The 24201-nt window shown below is 40.0% G+C and overlaps 3 protein-coding genes across 5 annotated transcripts; 1 reads left to right on the forward strand and 2 right to left on the reverse strand.

Annotated features, from left to right (window-relative positions):
* Window positions 1-505: 505 nt before the first annotated feature.
* Window positions 506-14204, forward strand: LOC144634396 (E3 ubiquitin-protein ligase FANCL-like). 3 transcript variants are annotated; one of them, XM_078493346.1, is made up of 15 exons: window positions 508-697; window positions 806-864; window positions 1213-1273; window positions 2142-2198; window positions 7183-7280; window positions 7493-7540; window positions 9396-9444; window positions 9864-9935; window positions 10282-10320; window positions 10892-11090; window positions 12172-12217; window positions 12882-12963; window positions 13112-13228; window positions 13773-13844; window positions 13972-14202. In XM_078493346.1, the coding sequence occupies exons 1-15, from the start codon at window positions 581-583 to the stop codon at window positions 14002-14004; spliced, it is 1149 nt and encodes a 382-aa protein (XP_078349472.1). In that variant the 5' UTR covers window positions 508-580; the 3' UTR covers window positions 14005-14202. The 3 variants fall into 3 exon arrangements, with proteins under 3 accessions (XP_078349475.1, XP_078349472.1, XP_078349473.1); XM_078493347.1 differs by having other exon boundaries at window positions 519-693; window positions 13972-14204; XM_078493349.1 differs by lacking the exon at window positions 9864-9935 and having other exon boundaries at window positions 506-697; window positions 13972-14203.
* Window positions 2347-6980, reverse strand: LOC144634395 (uncharacterized). Its single transcript, XM_078493345.1, has 2 exons — window positions 6047-6980; window positions 2347-3789 (listed from the first exon to the last, which is right to left on the reverse strand). Exons 1-2 carry the CDS (start codon window positions 6747-6749, stop codon window positions 2783-2785), a joined length of 1710 nt encoding a protein of 569 aa, XP_078349471.1. The 5' UTR covers window positions 6750-6980; the 3' UTR covers window positions 2347-2782.
* Window positions 14205-15726: 1522 nt separating the features above from the next.
* On the reverse strand, window positions 15727-22500 carry LOC144635943 (uncharacterized). Its single transcript, XM_078495069.1, has 6 exons — window positions 21437-22500; window positions 19186-19313; window positions 18288-18365; window positions 17660-17752; window positions 16836-17022; window positions 15727-16061 (listed from the first exon to the last, which is right to left on the reverse strand). Exons 1-6 carry the CDS (start codon window positions 21729-21731, stop codon window positions 15895-15897), a joined length of 948 nt encoding a protein of 315 aa, XP_078351195.1. The 5' UTR covers window positions 21732-22500; the 3' UTR covers window positions 15727-15894.
* Between the last annotated feature and the right edge of the window lie 1701 nt (window positions 22501-24201).

The following is a 24201-nucleotide window of genomic DNA, read 5'->3' on the forward strand; positions in this document are numbered from 1 at the left end:
GATGTTCATTTCTTGGTATTGTGTAGTTCCATAAATTATCCATACCTCCTCCAGCAGAAGGAATTTTTCCTAAGACCCACACCCCCTCCCCTCTGGAAATTCCAGTTAAGCTTGATACATTTTCTTCAAGTTTTTGGCCTTTGAGACCCCCCTCCCCACCCCCAGGAATTTTTTAATTTTCTTTTTTGGAACCACACATAAGTGGAAACTCTGTAAAACCCAGGAGAATTGGGAGGCTCACCCAGCTAAAAGGGACAAGTGGCACTGTGGACAAGAATGATCCGTCCCCTATGGTTCACTTGTTCTCAGTGCCTTACTCAAAGAGGACCTATAGGTTGAGGGAGGGGGGAGTTGAAGGTATTCCCATATAAAAGGAATTGGGATGCTCTTCTATTCATCTCGCTTAGGGGTGCAAATTTAGATTTTGCTCTTACTTGGGGTGTTCTTCCATTGAATTTGAGCCCTCGAACCCCCATTGCCCTCTCATCGCCCCGCTACCACCCCAACTACCACCCATGGGAAATAATCAGCGGTATCTCATTGATTTGAGTTGGTACTTCATGTAAAGTAAGAGTGAAAAATGGCGGGCCAAGCGGTGATGGCGGGAGCGAAGAAGCTTGATGTTTTGGATGTATGTCCCCAGCTGATACTTCAAGACAGGACGAAAAGGTTTTACGATGGCTACATTACAGTGTGCGTAAGTTCGATGAATAAGAAAGAATGGCTGCTAAGTGCTTATACTTAACAATTGCTTTCGTTTACAGTAAGCTTATCTGGATACACATTTTTAAAAACTATTTTGCAGAAGAGGAGTTTCCGAATATCCATCCAAATTCCTGAGAACAACTCAATGAAAGATGCCAGGTAGATGCATTAAAGCTCACTTTACTGAATTTGAAGTTTTGATTGCTGTATTTCGTTGGCCGTCGAGGTCTTGTTTAGGGTTGCACGTAAAAAAAAAATGAGCACTCAAAAAAGCTTGAGCCATGTCCAGATTGATCTCCTTAAGGGGTTTATTCAAATTTCCATCAAGCCGTCCCTGACCCATCATATGAGAGTCCCCCTTCCTGAGATCCAAGGTCAGGGAATTTGCTGCATTGTGAAAAAAATCCAATTATTACCTTGTGTCACTGGTTGACTGATAACATTTTTATGGTATATCTAAGAAGACTAAGAAGGTCTACAATTTTGACTTTGTCTATTTTTATACAGGATTGAATGTGGATGGAAACTGCGGCACTTACTAAGGGGCTATGAAGGCGTCATTAAACAGGTAATACACATACCTGCCAACCCCTAGACTTGCCACAAGTCGACCTCACGAGTTTTTTTTTGCACCTATCAATGGTTTGCCCCAGGATAGGGGGGGGGGGGCAACCCCAGGGGAATTTGAAATTTTTTGAAATCCAGAGTCAAATCTACCCCTGGCCACCTAGCGAATGTCAAATTTCACATATGTCCTCTTAAATTTCTAACCCAGCAGACCATTTTAGATGTCAAAATCCCTACCCTGGGAGAGCTTCACGATGTCAAATTCCCGTGGGTTGCCCCCCCCCCATCCTGGGGCAAACCATTGATAGGTGCATAAGGATATCATTGAAGACAATGAATGAATAGTTTACGAAAATCAGACCAGGAGATTTTATGAAAAACTTGGAGACTCCCGGGAAAATCTGGAGAGTTGACAGGTATGAATACAGATTAAGGAAGTGAGCCATTTCATAGTTACGTGCACAGTGGGTGCACAGGGACACCCCTTGCAGTAATTTTGCTGGTATTCATTTAATACTACTGGGTGGAGAGATGCTCTTTGAGAGTAAAGTTTCTTGCCCAAGAACACAATGAAGTGACCCTGGCCAGGGTTCAAATCCGAACCACTTGATCCAGAGTACAGTGTACTAACCATTAGGCCACTGTTCCTCTCACTTGGTACCATTTTGGAGGTTAAAACTATAAAGTTTCTTATCTTATCTTGTACAGTGTTTGTCAACTTCGTTCCCAGGATCTTTCTCTGGGAGCGAGGAACTTTCAGAGTGTTAGTATGAGACAGAGTGGGTTAGGTACTTAGCATTGGGGCGTCATCAAAACTTTATGTTTGTAACATAACATTGTTACAAGTTTACAGTTTTTGTTCTCTACAGAGGCTAACACAAAGCGTGAATCTACCGTCCTTCTTACTGGAGCTCAAAAGTATTCTGGTATGTATAATTGGCAATAATTGTTTGCAAGTTGGTTTCTTTAAAACTCCAGAAGCAAATAAATGATATTATTCACAAACCAACAGAATACGGTAAATTATGTTAAATAGTAAATTTTACTAAGAATAAAAACAAAAACTGGGTGGGCAGGGAGGGAAAATAACTGCGAAATACACTGGCTGCTTGCTTAACGTATGTACTTGCTGCAAGAGCATTAGCAACTAGCCTATCTAAGACATGCGACACTGAAGTATTGCTATGATTGTACTTCTACTTGCATGCTGGAAAATCACTAGTACTACTTGTCTAAAGTAATATTACAGCTAACAAGGTAATTGCGAAATAGGAATGACCTATACAATAGTTGGCAGACTGGGCAAGACTGCCTTGGCCCCAATACCTAGTTTGTGATTTAGACAAGCATCACCATCCGCCGATGCTTCCCCTAAACCACACAACCAAAACACACATAGGTTTGGGTCTAAGGCAGCCTTTATTGACAACTGTTAAAATGTAACTTTCAATAACAACATAGAAAATAAAATACTAAATTACACTCCAAACCCAACGTGTGGAATGTGGAGTCATATTGATGTGTTTGAGATAATAGCCTTAGCAAGGATATTAACTGACTGAAGTCTGATAGTAAGTGGAACCGTAAGGTATAGGAGAACGGCATCTGAATGCCAGTCACCCAGAATCTTAATAAGATCTACAGGAATACCTGCTTGAAAAGCAAAGGAGGCCCCACCCCTACGGAAAGAGTGGCAGGCATAATCTTTGGCTGGCAGACCTAGGGATAAAAGAACCGCCCTAAGTTTTTTTAAAAACATAGCGTACGTAAAAATTTTTTGTTGTAGGTCAGGCGAGCTGAGAAACAAAAAGGCCTGTGAGCTGGGGTTAGCCTGATGGGTAAAGTACATAGCCCGGGTTATAGCCCTAGCGGGACAAAGGGGGGAGTCTGGAATAAGGGGAAGAGGAAGTTGGACAACCCTTTCGCGAAATTGGATAGTCTTACTCCAGCGAATGGACATTAAGTAGCCCCAGGGGAAGGACTGGAAATCTGAGCGTAAAAGGTGCTGGGATGTATTGAAAGCCCCGGGGGAACTGGCTAGCAGGTGGCTCTTGCGTAACATGCCAAAGAAAGAAACCCAACAAATGGCCCAGAACGAAGCATCAAAACTAGAGCGCATGTCTAGCTGAGAGTGAATACGCAGCAAAATATCTGGGGTGATAGGTAACTTTTGGGCAGGTGGTTCCCCTTTAACCCGTTTAATACCTGTAAGGAGGGATTGTAAGGACCAGTTGTCTATTAGGGGATTGGGTAAGTTGAACTCCTTGTGAATAAGGCCGATAATGTTTAAATAATTTGGAATAGAGGATGGCTTTAGGGATCTAGCTAGGAAAGCTGCATATTGGCAGAGGTGGGCAGGCTGTGCAGGAAAAGGTGGGTATCCCATGCGTGCACAAAACCGGAGATAGCTGGCACGGTGAGTGCGGTAGGTTGCCTTTGTGTTGTCTGCAAAAGTATGGAAGCGGTACTGGAAGATTTCGTCTTCAAGTTCCTTGGCAAGCTCTGGTTCTTGTGAATCTGGAAAGAAGGAAAATACCACTGTTCAGGGACATGTGATTGACCAAAGGTGTTGAATAGACTTGCTGAATAGGTTGATACTGCAGCAGGAGGCGGGAAAAGGCGATGGCTTTGTCCGGTTGGTGAAGGCGCGAAACAGCATCTGCAGTGGTATTTAGCTGGCCCTTAATATAGCTGGCTGTGAAACGAAAGTTGTGAATGGCAGATAGCCAGAACAATTTACGAAGAAAAGACATAACAAGAGGATGGTTAGTGGTGCCTTTATTGATAATATGTACAGCTGCAACATTGTCACAGTGAATGATAACATGATGATTTTCCCACAATGGACCCCAGCGAAAAGCAGCGAAGACTTGAGCCAGTACTTCCTTATAATTAATATGAAGGGTTGCACATTCGGGGGAGTCTAATAAGAAATGGTGATATAGCCAATCACCTCTGTAGTAAGCGCCAGCGGCTAGATTACAAGCATCTGTATCCACGTCCGTGATCGGCTTTGTACTGAGGAAGGGGCGCTGGCCATTAAACACTTGTAAAAAGGAGTGCCACCACTTGATGTCCTCAAAAAAATCAGAGGATAGCCTAACCTTAGCCGTGGTGGACTGTAGGGTGTTCATCATGTCCAAGATGCGTCGAAGGAAAGTACGTCCCCCATAAACCACTCGACATGCCCAGTTCAGTTTACCCGCGAGTTGCTGGAGTTGCTTCTTGTTTGCCCGTCGCTTGTTCAGGAAGTTAGATATTACAGTCTGGAGTTCGGTAAGCTTGCTCGACGGAAGGGACAATGAACAATTATTTGTATCTAATTCTACACCTAGGAACACTAGTTTTTGTGTAGGGCGGATAACTTTGTGCCAGCTGATGGAGAACCCAAGGTCTTGAAGCAGCTGTAACAGGGTGGAGAAGGCCAGCTGACAGGCTTCGCGAGTGGGGGCGATCACCAGGAAATCATCGAGGTAAACCACAACGGAATTGAAACCTCGCCTAGCCATCATTCTACGCACCGATTGGGTCAACCGATGGAAAATCTCTGGCGAACGTTTAGCTCCAAAGGGAAGGCGGGTGTCGTAGAAATATGTGACATCGTCATCACCATCAAAATGCCATTGTAGTCCAGTGGCTGCATAGTTACTTGGGTGAATGGGAACAGAACGGTAGGCATGACGTAGGTCTATTTTAGCCATGAAGTAATTAGGTTGGAGTTGTGCTATAGCGTCATCTAAGGTTTGAAACTTGAAGGAGTGAGTGCTGATATAATCGTTGAGGGCTTGGCCATGCGGGCGGGAACAATCATGAATAAGGCGAATTTCTGAAGAATTTGGCTTGGGAATAGCTCCCAGCGCACTTACAATAGCAGGTTTGGATTCTGTAACAACATAATTACCCTCGCGGATTTCGCTTAAGATAGTCTGCTCGACTGCTGCTTTGACACAGGTGCCAGTAGCTGATTTGTAATTATTATTCTGTGCCTTTGCAAAATGGGTGCCAGAAGGGACTAACTGGAACCCATTAACAATGCCATCTGTGAGGAATGAGCGATCCTCATCATTAAGTAATTCTGCCAGCCAAAGATTTGTGTTAAGGGGTGAAGGGATGGGTAGTCAATGCGACCCTGTGGGAGGGGTAGGGGTAGGAGTGCCACCCTTAGGACTACCCTGGTGGTTGTAAAAAGGATGGGGCTGGGCACATGCCTTCCCATTTACCTTACGGTTGCATGCATGAGCAAAACTACAATCACGTAAGGTGCAACCCTTAGCCCGATTGAAATTCCTACATATCACTTTACCCTCCTGAGTGAAATTAGCAAAGATAGAGCTCCCAGAGCCAATACTACCATTAGGCTTAGACAGGGGCTTGGTTTGGCTATGAGCCAAGACCGGCTCCAGGAGTACGGTGTGGAGATGGGGAGAGTCATAATTCCACGGATACTGATAGGTGGCCTGTAGATGACGAAATTCATCGTCGTACTTAAGTACAGAAGCCCATGTGAACCTAGTGCTTAATTCCATTACTTTTACTGTGTAGGCTAAATAGTGCTGAACATCTTCCTGTGATGGAAGTTTACCTAACTGTAATAAGGTGTGGAAAATACGGGTGTTGCCTATCACCCACTGGGCCAACGATATAGAGTCTAACTTGGGCTTTTTAGTGCCGAACGACACAAGAAGCTTTGTTGAGCCCACTTCAGATATAGTGTGTTCATCAGTGTTCGGAACGAGCTTATCAATAAAGTCAATAATGCGCAAAACACGCTCACCCTTGTTGACTTGCGAAGGCTTCAAAAACATCAAAGACTCTTGGACAGCTTGTGGCGGCATAAGTGGTCCGTCAGGCGATGCACCTGGTCCCAGGGTAAAACCTGAAATGTTTTGCTTGTTTCGTTCGACGCCATTACTTGAGCCCACGAGCAAATTATCCAGAGGTGTTTTGGCAGTGGCCTGGGACGCTGTGTATGCGGAGTTCAACATGGCGGACATGCCACTACTCGGCACCGGAGACGGTACTTGTGAAATCGTTGCTGATTTGAGGGATGATACCCGCTTTTCTGTCTCGGCAATAATGGCTTTCAGGCGTTGTGTTCGGCGCTGTTTTTGTAGGGCGGCTTCTTCGACCTGTAACTCATCTAGCCGGGCCAACAGTTGTTTTTCCTCGGGATCTTCCTCCAATTCCTTGTTAGCGGCTGCACCGTCTGTCACTGGTGGCTTTTTGCTGGCCATGAGGTCTTTCCTTGGCGAGCCTAACAGAGTGGAGATCGGCCCAGTGCAGTGAGGCCCCGGCGGCGAAAGTTTGTGAATCTCGTGTGGGAGTTTGCATCCCGAACATCTGGGTCGCCGTTTTTCGGGCGTTTTGTCATCAAGCGAGAGGTCTGTACTTGTGTTAGATTTGGAAGGCTCCATGGACGAAATAACTGCGAAATACACTGGCTGCTTGCTTAACGTATGTACTTGCTGCAAGAGCATTAGCAACTAGCCTATCTAAGACATGCGACACTGAAGTATTGCTATGATTGTACTTCTACTTGCATGCTGGAAAATCACTAGTACTACTTGTCTAAAGTAATATTACAGCTAACAAGGTAATTGCGAAATAGGAATGACCTATACAATAGTTGGCAGACTGGGCAAGACTGCCTTGGCCCCAATACCTAGTTTGTGATTTAGACAAGCATCACCATCCGCCGATGCTTCCCAATAAATGATATTATTCACAAACCAACAGAATACGGTAAATTATGTTAAATAGTAAATTTTACTAAGGAATATGGGCATTCTGTAAGGTTCAGGTGATCTCATTCCCATGGTAATGTGATTGGGTACATTCTATTAATATGTGTTATATATTTTACTTATTTTAAGTACAATACTTTTGTCATTCTGAAATCTTTTATTACAGGAGAAGCTCCTGGGATGCCAAAAATCAGAAAAAGTTGTTTCACAACCAAACTACTACACACATTTGGTGACAGAGCTGGAAACTATTGGATGGGATAAGTATGTTATGCTGTATCCAGTCATTTAATACTAAAAAAAACAAGCTGGTATGTGGAAAAACACTGGTATAGGAAGAAGTTCTAATCCCATTTAAGCCTGAATTTTGTTTCCGCAACTGCTTAAATTGGTTGCATACATAACCGCACTTGTCTTTTATGTATTAAATGTTTATAAAACTGTAGTTCTAAAAGGAACATTTCTTTTCTTGTTAGGCTGGCATATGTGGATCCTTCATTTCAAGTTTTAAAACTTGCTGCCAGGTAAATTAAAGAAAACTACTTTAAACCCCAGTAATAAGTTTATTATGCAGTCACTAGCTTATATTTCAGAATAAAAATCAACGCTATTAAAACATGACGTTTCGGCGACGACATGTCACCATTATCAAATGCAAATTTTACATGGTACAGAACGATATTTATAGAAAAGAAAGTGTGAAACTAAATTACAATAAATGAAGCGTGGAAAACAGAAAAATGTGCATAACTAAGTAAACAGTTTCGCTGGTATGGAGTCCTTTTGAGTGTTCAGGGATGGTTTCTTTTTCCTAATTAGCAGCATCTCGTAAATTAGGCACTCAAACTTTCCGCGGCATTTCTTTAGGATGGCAAATTGGCTGTGAAGGTCGATCGGCTTTTGATTGTGTTGTTCTTGAAGGTGTTTACCAATTACGGAGTATCTGTGCTCCTCGATGCGCAGGTGAAGGTGGCGACTCGTGTAGCCAATATAATTCGCATCGCACGAATTACATTTATATTCGTATACTACACTTTGTTGGTTTACTAGAGAGGGCTTCGTTTCCGTGAACTTCAAATCTTCAGAGATTTTCTTGCTTGTGAAGACTGGTGTTATTTCACGATCTATTTTCTTTCCTAGGTCACACAGTTCTTTACGTACGTAGTCAGCCGATTTTTGATCTTTGAATGGCAAGGTGATGCGTACAGGGTTGTCCGCTGGCGCAATACAACTTTCGTTCTGGTCTTGAGAGGAATGAGATCTGTTAAGGACAGAGTCAATTAATTTCCCGGGATATTTCAGTTTCAGGAATGTGGTCTTTAGTTCCCTACATTCTTGTGCGAAGAGATCCGGCGAGGAAGACAGGCGTTTGGCGCGATCAAACATAGTTCTTAAAAGTGATCGTTTATATCGATTAAGATATGTAGGGAACTAAAGACCACATTCCTGAAACTGAAATATCCCGGGAAATTAATTGACTCTGTCCTTAACAGATTTCATTCCTCTCAAGACCAGAACGAAAGTTGTATTGCGCCAGCGGACAACCCTGTACGCATCACCTTGCCATTCAAAGATCAAAAATCGGCTGACTACGTACGTAAAGAACTGTGTGACCTAGGAAAGAAAATAGATCGTGAAATAACACCAGTCTTCACAAGCAAGAAAATCTCTGAAGATTTGAAGTTCACGGAAACAAAGCCCTCTCTAGTAAACCAACAAAGTGTAGTATATGAATTTAAATGTAATTCGTGCGATGCGAATTATATTGGCTACACGAGCCGCCACCTTCACCTGCGCATTGAGGAGCACAGATACTCCGTAATTGGTAAACACCTTCAAGAACAACACAATCAAAAGCCGATCGACCTTCACAGCCAATTTGCCATCCTAAAGAAATGCCGCGGAAAGTTTGAGTGCCTAATTTACGAGATGCTGCTAATTAGGAAAAAGAAACCATCCCTGAACACTCAAAAGGACTCCATACCAGCGAAACTGTTTACTTAGTTATGCACATTTTTCTGTTTTCCACGCTTCATTTATTGTAATTTAGTTTCACACTTTCTTTTCTATAAATATCGTTCTGTACCATGTAAAATTTGCATTTGATAATGGTGACATGTCGTCGCCGAAACGTCATGTTTTAATAGCGTTGATTTTTATTCTGAAATGTGTTTCAAAATCTTCCGTTATCACTAGCTTATAGAAAAGAAAAAAAAAACAAATCTGGACACCACTTTTGCAAGTATCATCCAGAAAATCTGCAAGTGATTATGATGCCTTGGGTATCAAGCAAGTAAATTACAGGTAGTCTTTGAAAAATCAGAAAAATTTAATTCAATTTATAGTAATAATAGTTACATACTCTCTCATTTTTTTCAGAGACAATAAAGATAGAGAACATGTTATAACTGTCCATCTTTCAGCTCAGGTATTAATTAACAACACAGTGGAACTTCCTGTAACTTTACAAGAGGTGTCCATAAGCAAAGTTTCAACCTTAATTATAATGAGATTTAAAAAAGAATTCATAAGCCAAAAGCCTTATCAAATCGCCATTAATGCACACACTAGAAAATAAGTTAAGAGAAAACTTGCTTCTCTTGGGTGCTACAGGTATTTTCCATTTATTGTTTCATAATTGATGTCATTGCTCTCCAGTGATAACAGATAATGATTTTAGACCTTCAAAAGAATGAAGAGTGACAAGCTTGTGAACTTCAATTTCCATTACATGTACATAATTACATGTGTAGCTGCTCAACTCAAAGAACCAATATTTCCACAACACAGAGGGTTTAGGACCAATCAAGCTACAATAGTTCAATAAAGTTTCTATCTTTTTCCTAGCATCCTCATGTAGCACCCACTTGTACCACAGACCTACCAGGAAAACGTTTTACCTTCACATGGTCATCACAGGTAACCATGTTTATCAGCAAGTGTGGAACTTTTGTGTGGATTACCCATGCCTTTTTGCTTGCCTGATTGAATTGAGAGTTTATAATATTGTTTAGGGAGAGGTTAAGAGCTTAACAACACAACCTGTAATTAAATCAAGTGAGCGTAAAAAGCTTCTTGCCCAGTAGAAAATCTACTTGTCCTGGACGACCAGACTACTTTTTCTAGTCCTGATAATAATAATAATAATAATAATAATAATAATATTTAATACTTATATTGCGCTTTTTCTATAAAAATATTCAAAAGCGCATAAGTCCGACCTAACTTACAAATTAAAGACTCAACTTTTCTCTTTTTTTTGTAGGGTCTACCTCTTCAACAGTTGTATCATCAGTTTCAACAGGTCAGTTTTTAATGGACTATTTCAAATACTCCTCACTGAGAGTGCTTGAGAGTTGCTGACAGTGTTTCCAGAGATGCAAGAAAATTGGCATTTAAGAGATTACTAATTTTGCACCAATTTGGTGTACATCCAAGAGAAGATGATGATGAAGAAGAAGAAGAATCAATTACCGGTATTAAAAACCATAACACTTAGCAGTCCTTGGACTGAATCCCAGATAATCCAGGAGAGTTGATGTAGATGAGGCCCTGCCAGGGTAAATTCTGACAGGCGACATGGCCCAAAAAGTACTGACAGCACATAAAATAAATTGGGACAAACAAGAATCTTTCTTGCCAAATTCTGACAAGTGACAAAAAGGCCTAGAATAAGCGATGAAACAGCGACACCAGACTTTTTGAAATTCTGGCAAGCAACTCTTGGACCTCCCCCCCCCCCCCCCTGGCAGGGTCTCATAGATGCATTCACAATTTGATTGTTAAGTCACAAAGAAGTCACTCTTTAGAGTTTAAGGGTTCTTTTTTGGGATTTTTAGAACTCAACTTGTTTTTGCCTGGCTTTTTCAAATTAGGTTCTATCTCAGTACGAAGATTTCTGGGACATGTTAGATGAAATAGACAGTAACACTTGGGTACTTGAGCCTGACTATCCCTCAAGGTCCTGCACTAACAGAAGAATTGCTCTTGGTAACAATGCCTCCATACACATAGAACTAAACCCAGCAAATCCCAGACTTTTACCAGAATGCAGATTCATGGGAGCTGATAATGGTATTTATAGGCTGTGACTTCAAGTGGGAAGGGGACTGGGACGTGGGACGCGTGGGTTGGGACTTGGGGACGTGGGATGTGAGATCCTATTTTTATGTTTCCAATGAAGCTATTAAATGTTAGACCGGAAATTGTATTTTACACATTCAATGCAGAAAACTTAGTCTGTTCGTTTGCGGTGTCTGACATTTGCAGAATGCAGAATGCAGACTAAGAGAATATATTGTGTTACCTTTACCATGATTGAAAGCTAACCGTAAACAGGCTAACCAAAGTGCTATCTAGGCTAACCGGAGTGAACAGTAGGCTAACCAGAGTGTGTAGTAGGCTAACCCGAGTGAAAAGTTCACTCCGGTTAGCCTACTACGCACTCCGGTTAGCCTACTATACACTCCGGTTAGCCTGTTTACGGTTAGCTTTCAATAATGGTAAAGGTAGCACAATATATTCTCTTAGTCTGCATTCTGCATTCTGCAAATGTCAGACACCGGTTCATTTGTGCATCTCCACATCCCCTTCCCCACATTACCGAGTCCCCCTCCCCATGTCCCCGCCCTCACGTCCCAAACATGCGTCCCAGTCTCCGTCCCACTTTTAGTCACAGCCGTATTTATATTAATTAAAATTATGATATCTAAGCTTTTTACATCTGACATTAAAAAATAAGTTGGAGTTTTCTTTTATAGTCAAGTTAAACAATATCACTGGTAGTTAAAATATTGTAGACAAGGCATTTCTTTGTAGTCTTGCATTCTCAACTTACTGAAAACTGAACTTTACTACTAGCAATGTGTCCAAGCTAAACATTTACCATCTTTGTCTTGAGCACCAGTCATTTGTCACACTTGAACCGTAATCACGTAATCAGCCTAGCTCCCATGAGTCACCTGTAACTCAGTGATAAGAGTCTCTGACTGATGTACAGAAAGCCAATAACTGCCTCCTTTTTGTTCTGTTTTGTTCAATTTTTCCAGTGAGACTCACTGACTGATAAACATCTTCCCCAATTATTTTTAAACCATGATGACAATGATGATAGTTTTCATCAACTGACATTACATTAAATGATTATATTTTGCAGTGATTGTTCCTTTACGTGAGCACTTGAATGCAAACATTCAGTCTTGGTAAGAACTTAGCTACTGTACACTGAACATGTAGAAATAAAATCAACAACTGATGAAGTTGTTATCCACTGTGTTACAGTTTTTATTTTATGCACTTTTTTGACCATTGCCTTCGATTGCATAAATTACAGTGTGTCATCATCGTCGTCATCATCATCATCACTTCCTTTTCCCCAGAACTGAAAAATAGTTACTTACAGACAGTTTTTATTTTATGCACTTTTTTGACCATTGCCTTCGATTGCATAAATTACAGTGTGTCATCATCATCGTCATCATCATCATCATCACTTCCTTTTCCCCAGAACTGAAAAATAGTTACTTACAGACAGTTTTTATTATGCACTTTTTTGACCATTGCCTTAGATCGCATAAATTACAGTGTGTCATCATCATCGTCATCATCATCATCATCACTTCCTTTTCCCCAGAACTGAAAAATAGTTACTTACAGTGTATATATATATAGTTGTGGTTTATATTTGACATGTATGGAAAATGTGTTCTCAAATGTTTTGTTGTGGGTAGAATTAATGTTATTATAATAATACATTATATTCAGAAAGTAAAAAAAATATAGGTTTTTGTGATGGCTGTAAGGTATTGAATAATTGAATTTTGTAAAATGGACGAGCTTTTTACCAGAGATTGCAATTTTATTTAGGAATCCACTGTTTTCCATTTTGACAAACCTGGAGAATTTATTGGGACAGAAATTTCCTTCTCCTTCCACAACAAAGAAAGAGGTACTGTGCATAAATAGATAACAAAACAATGAGTTTAACCTGAGTTGAGTTGATAACTCAAACCTTTTTATTCCCCTTGAAGGTTTGAGTTAAAAAAGTTTTGTGCCTTGTACACTTTAAGTAATGTTGTACTTCTGTTTTATTGCAGGATTTCAGCATGGAATGTGGTATTTGTTATGCTTATCGCCTTAATGACCTGATACCAGATAAAGCTTGTGACGATTCAAGATGTGGACAGCCTTTCCACAGCCTATGTCTGTATGAGGTTAGAAAAATCAATGTTGATATGGTACAGTAAAAACCTGATTTGGTTCTTATATAAAGGGTTATAATCTGCAAAATCAGCCTGTAAGTGTTCTTAAGAAAAGTTTCTTAAAATAAAGAACATACTAGGCTACCAATAGATGAAATCAATATATATACACACAATTGTATTTTAATTTTAATAAAATTGATAAATCAAGGCAATACTGTACTGTAATTGGGGTGGAACTATTATGTGTGCAATGAAAAGTAGTGTTGATCTTTGATATTTTTCCATATAAGAACAACTTTCATTTTTCAGGCTGAATGTGTTCTTATATAAATGGTACTTTATTTCCTAAAATCAGGCCTGGGTGTTCTTAATCCACTTGTTCTTATATGCGGGTTTTTACTGTATTACAGTATCATGAGTAGTTACATCATAAGCATGTAGCATGAAACGTGAAAAATATAAACTTTATTCAAGGGCTTCAATTAACCCATGTGTTTGACCAATAGTAGCATAATGTAATATTGATGTGCATGTTTTTTATCTTTGATTGCAGTGGTTGCGAGCTTTGCCATCAAGTCGACAGAGTTTCAACATGGTGTTTGGGGAGTGTCCTTATTGCAGCAAAGTAAGAATAATTCACATTCATCCTATGTTTGTTGTGTAAATAAAACTTAATTAATTTTACCCTTCCTTTCAAGATGACAAGTCCATGTTCTGTTAGTAATACATTCAATTTTTTTTGTTTATTTCAGCCAATTACAGTTAAAATGGTCACAGGAAAATGAGACTGCAATCACTGCTCCTGACTGGTTTCCTTTGTTGCATCAGTGAGAGAATCTTCTTTTTCGAACAGTATGAAAATCGTTCTACTCTTCATTTTCATTGTTTTTCACCTAACGGTATTCAAAAGTACAAGTGGGTGGTGACATTTAAAAACTCACACCAGTGCAAGTTTTATACCAGTATGACTTCGGGATTTAATACCACATTTGCATACCGTATTTACTCGAATAAGCGCCGTGGAGCTTATTAAATTTTTCGCGTCTTAAGTGCGGCGCTTATTCGAGGGCGGCGCTTATTTGAGGGCGGCGCTTATTTAAAATTTGGATGCCATAAAGAATCAAATCTTTTACAGTAATTGAAAATAGCGTCTTTTGATTGTGTCTTCGTCTCTTGCTAAAGAAAGAAGTAGCGCTAGCTGTCTTGGCAAAGTTCAGGGCCTTCACAAAATTTACAGAGCTGCGTATTGCAAGAATGTTGGATAGAAGAACTAATGGGCGAGCAGTAAAACAATAACATTGAACTGCAAAACATCGCTTTTGATGAAAACGAAATTCCCAAGTTTGTTTTAGAGTTGCTTTGTAGTGCTGTTACTAGTTAAACGGAATTCCTCAAATAAGCGCCGAATCGGGACTGTGGCGCTTATTCGGGGGCAGCACTTATCTTTTTTGTCCCAAATGCGGTGCTTATTCGAGGGCGGCGCTTATTCGGGGGCGGCGCTTATTCGAGTAAATACGATACAGTGTTTTTTCTTCATAATTTCTGGATTAGATGACGTAAACTATGCATACACTACCCATTCCAGTGTATCACCTGGCTTCATACAACTGGACAGCACATAAAATTTTTTCAAACCCTGCATTGCAGCAAAACTACTATGAAATGCTTTCGAACTGGAAGTTGTTTATTATTACTATTTACCCACATACAGACTAATATTATCCCTTTGTATAACAAGGTCATCAGCTTGCTGAATGGATGAGTTTTTACAAACTATTAGCACTCAGTTTCAGCAATGAAAATATCTATTTACAAATGTCACAAATAAATATTTTAAAATAGTTCAATTTTGACATCATCTATGTTTTCCTATTGTATTGTTAAAAGTTAGTTCTGTCAGTCACTCATTTGGAAAAATGCCTATTTTCATAATGACTGTTGCTGACTACTGAAAAACTTATCAAATCACTCATAGAACCAAAAACAGAGTATAAAAATAACATTGCCTAACAATTTTTGTAACAAAACATATTTTTTCCTTCTGTTGACATAAAACTTCATTACAGTACTGTAAAAAGGATTAATTTTAAAAAACAAATGCTGGAGGGTAAATGAATATTTTCAAGTTTATGTAACAACTTTTGAAACCAGAAATAGAGGATATCAATTATATTTATATTACTAATTTATATTAAATTTTTGTACTAAATTATGTACCGGGTAACTAGGACATTTGGTTAACAGTCGAACTGTTTAGAAACTTAAAAAAATCTTAATCAGTTGCTGAATGAAATAACTATTGTAATGAGAGATTTTGTAACAAAAGTTATGAACTCAAAATAAAGAATGATTTAAATATCAACATATGATGTGGACTATTTGATTGTTACAAAAATAGAGATTTACATTGTTCATTGATATTTAAATAATACAACGTTAATATTTTCATAGACTTTCTGCAATGGGTTGCAAAATTCCAACGTATGAATAAATTACTGTTCTTATTTATTAATGACACATCATTTTTCCGATGCTCTTACTTATTTCTCATACAAATTTCTTTACATTTTATAAAAGTCCTCAGCTATTGTACAAATGTCAGATTGAAAGAATAATTTAACTGTACAGTATGTTTGTGGATTTTATGATTAAATTTCTACACAGGATAGTTGGTGTCAGGAATCAAAGAAATCGTGAACTTCATTAAGTTTCTCTTGCTCATTGGTTCTTTGTTGATCAGGTGTTGTTTGTTCTCTGTCACCAAGCTTTTGATTATTATTGTCATCATTAAGATTGCTTCCTATGCTGGGGCTCTTGGGGGTGTCGACATCCCATGATTCATCTGCAACAAGATTTTTAAAAATGAGCCATTAGAACTGAGTTGTCTGTCTTTTACCTGTGTTTCAAAACAAGTCCTGGGATGCTTAACATGATGTTGAATAATGATACAAGTGTCTTTTTGGAAAGCACCCTGCACAACCTTCCACATAAAAATCAGGGCCATAACTAGCAAGAGGCAAGGTGAGGCACTTGCCTTGTCTAATCTTTACCCAAATTAAAAACAAAATTTGTTTTGTTGGGAAAATGATTCCCAGTTGATCAAGATTGACTTTCTCAAGAAATGCCTCAAGAACATTGTCTCTGAAAGAGTTTCAGAGCTTCTAGATTTCAAAATTTTCTGTAGGGCATGCCCCCAGAACCCCCTAGCAAGATCTTGCCTTGTCTATAGATGGCAAAGATCTGGTTATTGCCCTGGGAATGAGTTTGATTTTTGTGCAAGTAAAACCTATTTCCTTATGGAAGATGGTGTACCAGATCTCCACTTGAACAAATTAGGCTGCCTGGTTTTGAAGTTTTGCGCTTGTGGACTTGAAAACACCTAAAAATTATTATGGCTCCCTTCTTCCTTCAACAACAATTTACTTTATTTCTCCATCTTGACGTACTAGGTGCATTTCACGTACGAGATAACCTATTTGCCAATTTTAGTACTTTTTTACCCAAAAACATTAATTCCAGTGACAGTGTCCCTTTAAAGAATCTGGGATAAGCTGTGACCTGCTAAATCCAAGCCAGATGCTAACCACTACACTCCACATCTAATTACAGTACATACCTTCCTCATCTGCATTGTATGTCTCGTCACGATCTACATCGAAGTCAACAACATCATCACCATCCTTGATCTGCTTGGCTTTGTTGCGCACCCTCCTTGCCTTTTCTTCTCTTCGCTTTTGTTTTGCAATGATTTCAGCCTGGGCCTTTTCTCTCTTCCTTTCTGATGCAGATAGCTTTTCCTCTATCTGTAGAGATTCACCAATAAATACAGAAATTATTAAATAATGTCTAACATTCTGTAATTAGTCTGCACTTGTCCAAGTCTACGGAGCTTGAGGCATGGTGGCCTAATGGTTAGAGCTCTAGTACTGGACTTCGGATCGAGCGGTCCGGGTGTCGAGCCCTGGCCTGGGTCACTGCATTGTGCTCTTGGGCAAGACACTTTACTCTCACCATTAATGTCTCCACCCAGGTGTATAAATGGTTACCAGTGATTTAATGCTTAGGGTAACCCTGTGATGGACTAGCATCCCATTCAGTTGGCAGCAGAAATACTCCTAGTCACTTCATGCTATGGAAACTGGGATAAGCTCTAGTCTGATATGCCACTAGGCTTGAAAACAGACTTTACCTGGGCCAAGGGTGTAACATCTGAGTTTGAATCAAGTGGCCTATCAGGCCAGCACTTATATCCAAGTTTGGTACAAAGATGCAGCAAAGACTATTTTGCTATAAGTGTCTTGTCCAAGAACACAACACATTGACCTGGCCAAGGATCAATTACATGGGGTATTGGTCCAGATTTCAGTGCACTAACCATTAGGACACTGCAACTCCATAGCCCAGTCTGAAATATTATTATTTCTTATCAACAGCACATACCTCTGCCTTTTGCTGCTGGGCTTTGTCCATTTCTCTTGCAATAAGAAGCTCTGATCGCCTTTTTGACATTACTTTGACTTTCTTCTCCAGCTCCTGATGTCCAAGAGAAAAGAATGTAACAAAATCACAAAAATATGCATAACTTCAATAAGGCAAATCATCAAATTAAAGATACCCGGTAATTTCTTTATGAATAGCCAAGTGACATTTTTAATGAAATTATTGCAATCTGTAGCAGAATGAAATTATAAGACAAAGGGCCTCTTTACATGAGAGCCGAGATGAGTTTCGTCCCGGGATGAATTTCATCCCAGGATGAAAACATTTTCATTTTACATGAGCGTGTTCATCCCGGGATGCCTGGACGCAAGTCGTGCCGTGCCGCCTGAGTTGATGTCATCTCGCCCGTGCTTACATTACATTACATTATTTTCATCACATTTTACCCTGGTTCTCAGGACAGGAATGAAATCGTCCCAGGAGTTCATCCTGGGATGAAATCATGTAGACAGCAACAAGAAAATGACCAGACACTGAGATGAATTCATCCCGGGATGAAAGTCATCCCGGGACAAAAACTCTCATATAAAGAGGCCCAAATTGTATTTTGACTGGAGGAATTCTTTACCTTTTGCCTGTTTTGTTCAGCTGCTGCTTGTTTTTGTTCTAAGGCTTCCCTTGTTAAAACTGGAGCACTCTCAATTTTCTAGTGTAAACAGAAGACATTGATTCAAATTAACATTTTGCATGTAGAAGAATGATGATGTAATGTATATGAAATGATTCATATATGAACTGCGGTGTATATGAGAGTGATAAATGATCGTCGCAGTGAATTTCCAATTTAAGCAATTGGAATAAAGAAGCCTGAAAAAAATTCAGGGCTTCAACGGGATTCGAACCCTCATCACTGATGCATAATAGACCACCAATTGACCTCGCTCCCAATGTGTGGCTTCAATAGCTCAGTTGGTAGAGCATCGCACCGGTATCGCGGAGGTCACGGGTGCGAATCCCGTTGAAGCCCTGAATGTTTTTTCAGGCTTCTTTATTCCAATTGCTTAAATTGGAAATTCACTGCGACGATCATTTATGATTGGTTCCAAAAATTATTGGAAAATCTTAGTTAATAATTAAGATTTTGTGTTGCTCACAAAATGTACACTCTGCTCAAAATCTCTCTCCTCCGCAGAGGCTCCTTCAGTGGGGGAAGGCGAAAAATAGGGGAAGTGCGGGGTCCCAGCCCGTATGAAAAAATAAGAGGCCTCTGTGGAGGAGAGAGGCTCAAAATCTAACTAAAATTGTTTCCAGATCTGGGCACAAGATTACTGGAAATTCATAGAGGTTTTGAAAAGGTTCTTGATTGCCATGAATGATTTATGATTGTAAATTTTGTGTCCCCCCTTTTTAGTGCCCCTCTCCCCCTAAAAATGTATTGCAAGGAAATACCCCCCCCCCTCCCAGCTCAGAAGAAATGCTGCTTCATTTTTTACAAATAAACAGAACTGTTGCAACAATGGAAGTACCTTTAGCCTGCGTGGTGGTCTATTATGCATCAGTGCTGAGGGTTTGTCAGAATCATTTTGTCCAAGTACAATATCAAATGCCACTGGTTTGGCCACTGGTGACTGAGGCTGAACAGTTTGGTTTTCTTCTGTTGAAAGAAAGACGCCAGAAACTTAATGAGTTCTTTAACTTTTTTCACAAAGGTTTGCCAAAAATTAAGGCAATGACTTTCCTGACTGACAAGGCTATAGGAGACTGTGCAGTTCAAGAAAATATTTGTAACACACGTCCAGGGGGGTACTTGGGATTTCAAGTGATGGGGATGATCGAACAACTTTTTGGGTTTGAAATTTTTGATTCTGGGATTTTTTGGATACAAAAATTTTGCAAGTATTTTTTTTTATAAATTTTTAGATTTTAGTAGGGATATTTTGGGGGGTTAAATAACAATCTAAAGATTCATGGTAGTGCCTTGGCTGCATAGTTCTGCTAACAAAGTACATACAAACATGTTTTGCTGTTGATTTTTTGGGGGTTTAGTTTTGGTTTTTTTTTTTTTTTGGTTTCGTTGGAATCCCCAGGGATTTTCTCGGTCTTAATTTTTGCCTCATCCCCGTCACTTAAAATCCTGGGTACCCTGGGACCACACCCCTCCCCAGGAAAGGTCATAGAAGATTCTGCAGGGGGGAGGAGGGATTCAAAAGCCAAAATTCATAAAGGAAAGTATAGAGCTTAACTGGAATTTTCAGAGGTGGGCCAATAGGGGTTGTGTAAATCAAAAACCTCTAGTGCATGTATTAAATTGCATGGGAGGGGTAAGAATACCTTTAATATAGTCCCGAAAATTGTAGACTGACCTCTGTCAATTCGTTGGTGGCCAATTACAAGTGAACATTATTCACTTGCATGTAATTCTCAACATTCCATGATTAAAGCAAATACATAAATCAATGTCATAAAAAAATGTTGTGGTTATTCATCGTGGTAGAGTACAATAATAAAGTATTATTTCGTTTGTCTCACGACGTAGTCACATGTGATGGAGATCGCAACGTTTCGACCGGCTGCGCACAACCAGTCGACCTTATCGCCTGATGAAGACTAGCAGTATGCAGTCGAAACGTTGCGATCTCCATCACACGTGACTACGTCGTGAGACAAACAAAATAATACTTTATTATTATTACATAAATCAAGTCTCCAAAGTTGAGACTGTGCCAGCAATTTACAGTAAGAAACCCAGAAGTGTGACCCCTTTAATTAATTCACATTCTTTCATGTAGTCATTATCCAATCAGGACACAAGGATAGCTTGCAGTTGATTTTGATTGGATTAAATCTGCACAAAAGAATGCAAATAAACTAAAAGTGGTCACACTTTTGAGTTCCTTGTTGTAAGCTTGACATATTATTAGAAATCTTTGTATTTGCATTCTTTTAATTTTCAGTTACTTGCAAAAGGCGACAAAAAGAAACGTTGAAATTATAAAAGTAAACAAAAAATACCGAAAATACATACAGTACTTTAAAACAAATATTATGATACTGTTTTTTTGCAATATCAAACACTGCACAACTAGAAAACTGCGAGGGTTATTTTTATGTAAACTTCGAGAGTAAAAATTGACCTCGCGTGCATTGTTAAAGCGAATAATATTTATGCAAAAAATTTACGGGGGTAAAACAAACAGTGCATTTTAAATAAGCAGCATAAAAATGCGTGTATTTTTAAATTTATAAAAGAAATAAGAAATTTTTATTCATTTCCTGCTAAATAAGACTTTAGGAAAGCGTCAGATTTATTAAACCCCATGTGTTACAGAGATTTGGTTAAAATTACAAAGTTTAATTACCACAAGAGCAATATTGCCCGATCAACATAACAAAGAGTTGCTATATACACAACAAAAATAATGGCCTTCATTCCTAGGTAAATAGATCTCACCATAAAGAATGCACTTGCTAAATACACAAGTGTGTTTGCAGTGAAGGCCAAACAATGAACGTTTAATAAAAGATGCCTAAAATTCGATTTCAGCGCTGGTAAATTTTCAGGGCAAACAAAGTATAAATAAATCAATCGCGCGCCATGGGAAAGTTTAAACCCGCAGGGTAAATTACACCGCAAATTGTAATAAATCAATTATTTGGATTTTTTGATCGTCAAGTTAAGCGCAGTCTATTAAGGTTGCCCGTTAAATTAAAACTAAAGGATTACCAGCAAAAATATGACTGGGGTTTAAATTTAGGAATAAAAATAGATCCACTTACCATGTGTTGGAGAATTCTGTGTTTCTTTTAAAGCTTGTTTGTCCAAGACTTCTTGATTTGAAATCGAATTAACAACATCGTTGTTTCCCTGTGGTTCTACATTTAAGTTTCCATTTAGAATAGCGCTGTTTGAATTGCTTTTTATCACAGCTGAGCCATTCGATTTTGCGGCAGTTATGCTGCCATTTGCGTGCCCATTTGATCTCGAGTCGTGTTCGACCTTGTGTCCATTGACGTTCAAAGGTTTCGCTTCTTCGCCGGTTTGAGGTGAAACTTTAGAAGCTCCGCAACCCATAGCGAAAAGCCACTCCAAGTAGCTCTTCGCTAGCAAATGTTGAAGTCCATTGCTGTTAATTGTAACAAATTTCGGATAGTTATATTTTTTGTGTCGCTCCGAAGGGTGCAGACGATACAAAATCCTTCCACACTTTAAGATGTTTTCTCCAATATCGATCAGAGTACAAAAATGCGGTCAAAATTCCAAGCGTGCTTATGTTGGCCTACTAATTCCGATTTCGTATTCCGGCCCGCTATTTGTTCCTCGAAGAAATCCAATTGTTGTGGACTCTTGTGTCCAAAACTTTGTTAGAAATTGTCTGCGGGAAACCACATACGAGACCGGCATATGAATTGGTACACAGTTGCTACGCAACGCTTGTAAACGTGAATTGTTCTCGCCTCGCCGGGAAATTGCGTCAAAGTACGACAGACAAACACGTGCGCGAATACCAAAGAAATTATCACCGATTGTTTTAGCAGTTACGTGTCAAAAGCAGTCATATCCAGGTCATGAAAAGGTCGCAACAGCGTCAAAAGCTTTTGAAATTATCGACTGCTTGTCTGAAGGAAATGGGCAAATAGTAATTTTAAAAACTTGCTTTCGTGTAAGTCGTGTAGCACGCGCGCGAGTTTATTTAATTGCCGGTAATTATGGTAGTTTCTGGAAAACCAATTTCCCATGGAACGCACCTAAGAATGAATGAGCTTTTCGATGTCCACAATTTCAGGCGACAAATATTAAATTTTTAACTTGCAACCAAATTGTTACTTATTTTCGCGGGAACTTAATTTCGAGAAAATGGAACGGACATATTTTGCGGGACTAAATTTTCGCGATTTTGCCCAAAAAGAGATTTAAAAAATTGAAATCAGGAGCCATAATCCCCGATTATGGCTCCTGATTGAAATGCAATAAACAACGTTAAAAATAATTTTCAAGGGTTGTTAATTTTGCGATTTTCGCGAAAATTAAGTACCGCGAAAATAAACGAACAATAAGGTAAAAAAATCTTCATCTTCTGGGAACGAGGTTGAAAAATCTTCGACTTTTGAACAGTGGGTAAAAAAGAAAAAAATCCAGAGCCATTTGAGTGCGTTTTCGTTGATGCTTTCTACTAAAGAATCCCTGCTCTCCACCCTCAGGTGAACCAGGTGAACAAGAGAACCACCGGATGAACCAGCGCAGGTGAACCAGATGAACCAGGAGAACCAGCTGAACAGGAGAACCACCGGATGTACCAGCGCAGGTGAACCAGATGAACCAGGAGAACCAGCTGAACAGGAGAACAACCGGATGAACCAGCTCAGGTGAACCAGATGAACCAGGAGAACCAGCTGAACAGGAGAACCACCGGATGAACCAGCTCAGGTGAACCAGATGAACCAGGAGAACCAGCTGAACAGGAGAACCACCGGATGAAGCAGCTCAGGTGAACCAGGTGAACCAGATGAACCAGGAGAACCAGCTGAACAGGAGAACCACCGGATGAACCAGGAAAACCACCTAGAGAACAGGGTCAACCAAAAGAACCACCAGGTAAACCACGAGAACAAGGAGAACCACAAACAAAGCCAGATGAACCAGGAGAACCACCAAGTGAACAAGATGAAGCAGGAGAACCACCAGGTGAATCAGGTGAACCAGAAGAATCAAGTGAACCAGGAGAACCACCAGAGACTAGATTAACCAAATAAACCAGGAAAGAACCAGATGAACCAGCTCAGGTAAACCAGATGATCTTGATAAACAAGGTGCCAGATGAACTAAGAGAACCACCAAAACCAGGTGAACCAGAAGAACCAGGAGAACCACCAGGTGAACCAGGAGAACCACGAGAACCACCAGGTGAACCAGGAGAACCACGAGAACCACGAGAACCACCAGTTGAACCAGGAGAACCACGAGAACCACAAGGTGAAACAGGAGAACCACGAGAACCACAAGGTGAAACAGGAGAACCAGGAGAACCACCAGGTGAAACAGGAGAACCACCAGGTGAACCAGGAGAACCACCAGGTTAACCACTAGAACCACCAGGTGAAACAGGAGAACCATCAGGTGAAACAGGAGAACCACCAGGTGAACCAGGAGAACCACCAGGTTAACCACTAGAACCACCAGGTGAACCAGGAGAACCACCAGGATAACCAGGAAAACCACCAGGTGAACAAGGAGAACCACGAGAACCACCAGGTGAAACAGGAGAACCATCAGGTGAACCAGGAGAACCACCAGGTGAACCAGGAGAACCACCAGGTGAACCAGGAGAACCACCAGGTTAACCACTAGAACCACCAGGTGAACTAGGAGAACCACCAGGATAACCAGGAAAACCACCAGGTGAAACAGGAGAACCATCAGGTGAACTAGGAGAACCACCAGGATAACCAGGAAAACCACCAGGTGAAACAGGAGAACCATCAGGTGAACCAGGAGAAACACCAGGTGAAACAGGAGAACCACGAGAACCACCAGGTGAAACAGG

Source organism: Oculina patagonica, chromosome 13 (assembly GCF_052425735.1).
Source record: "Oculina patagonica isolate OP01 chromosome 13, crgOcupat, whole genome shotgun sequence".
Taxonomy (NCBI): domain Eukaryota; kingdom Metazoa; phylum Cnidaria; class Anthozoa; order Scleractinia; family Oculinidae; genus Oculina; species Oculina patagonica.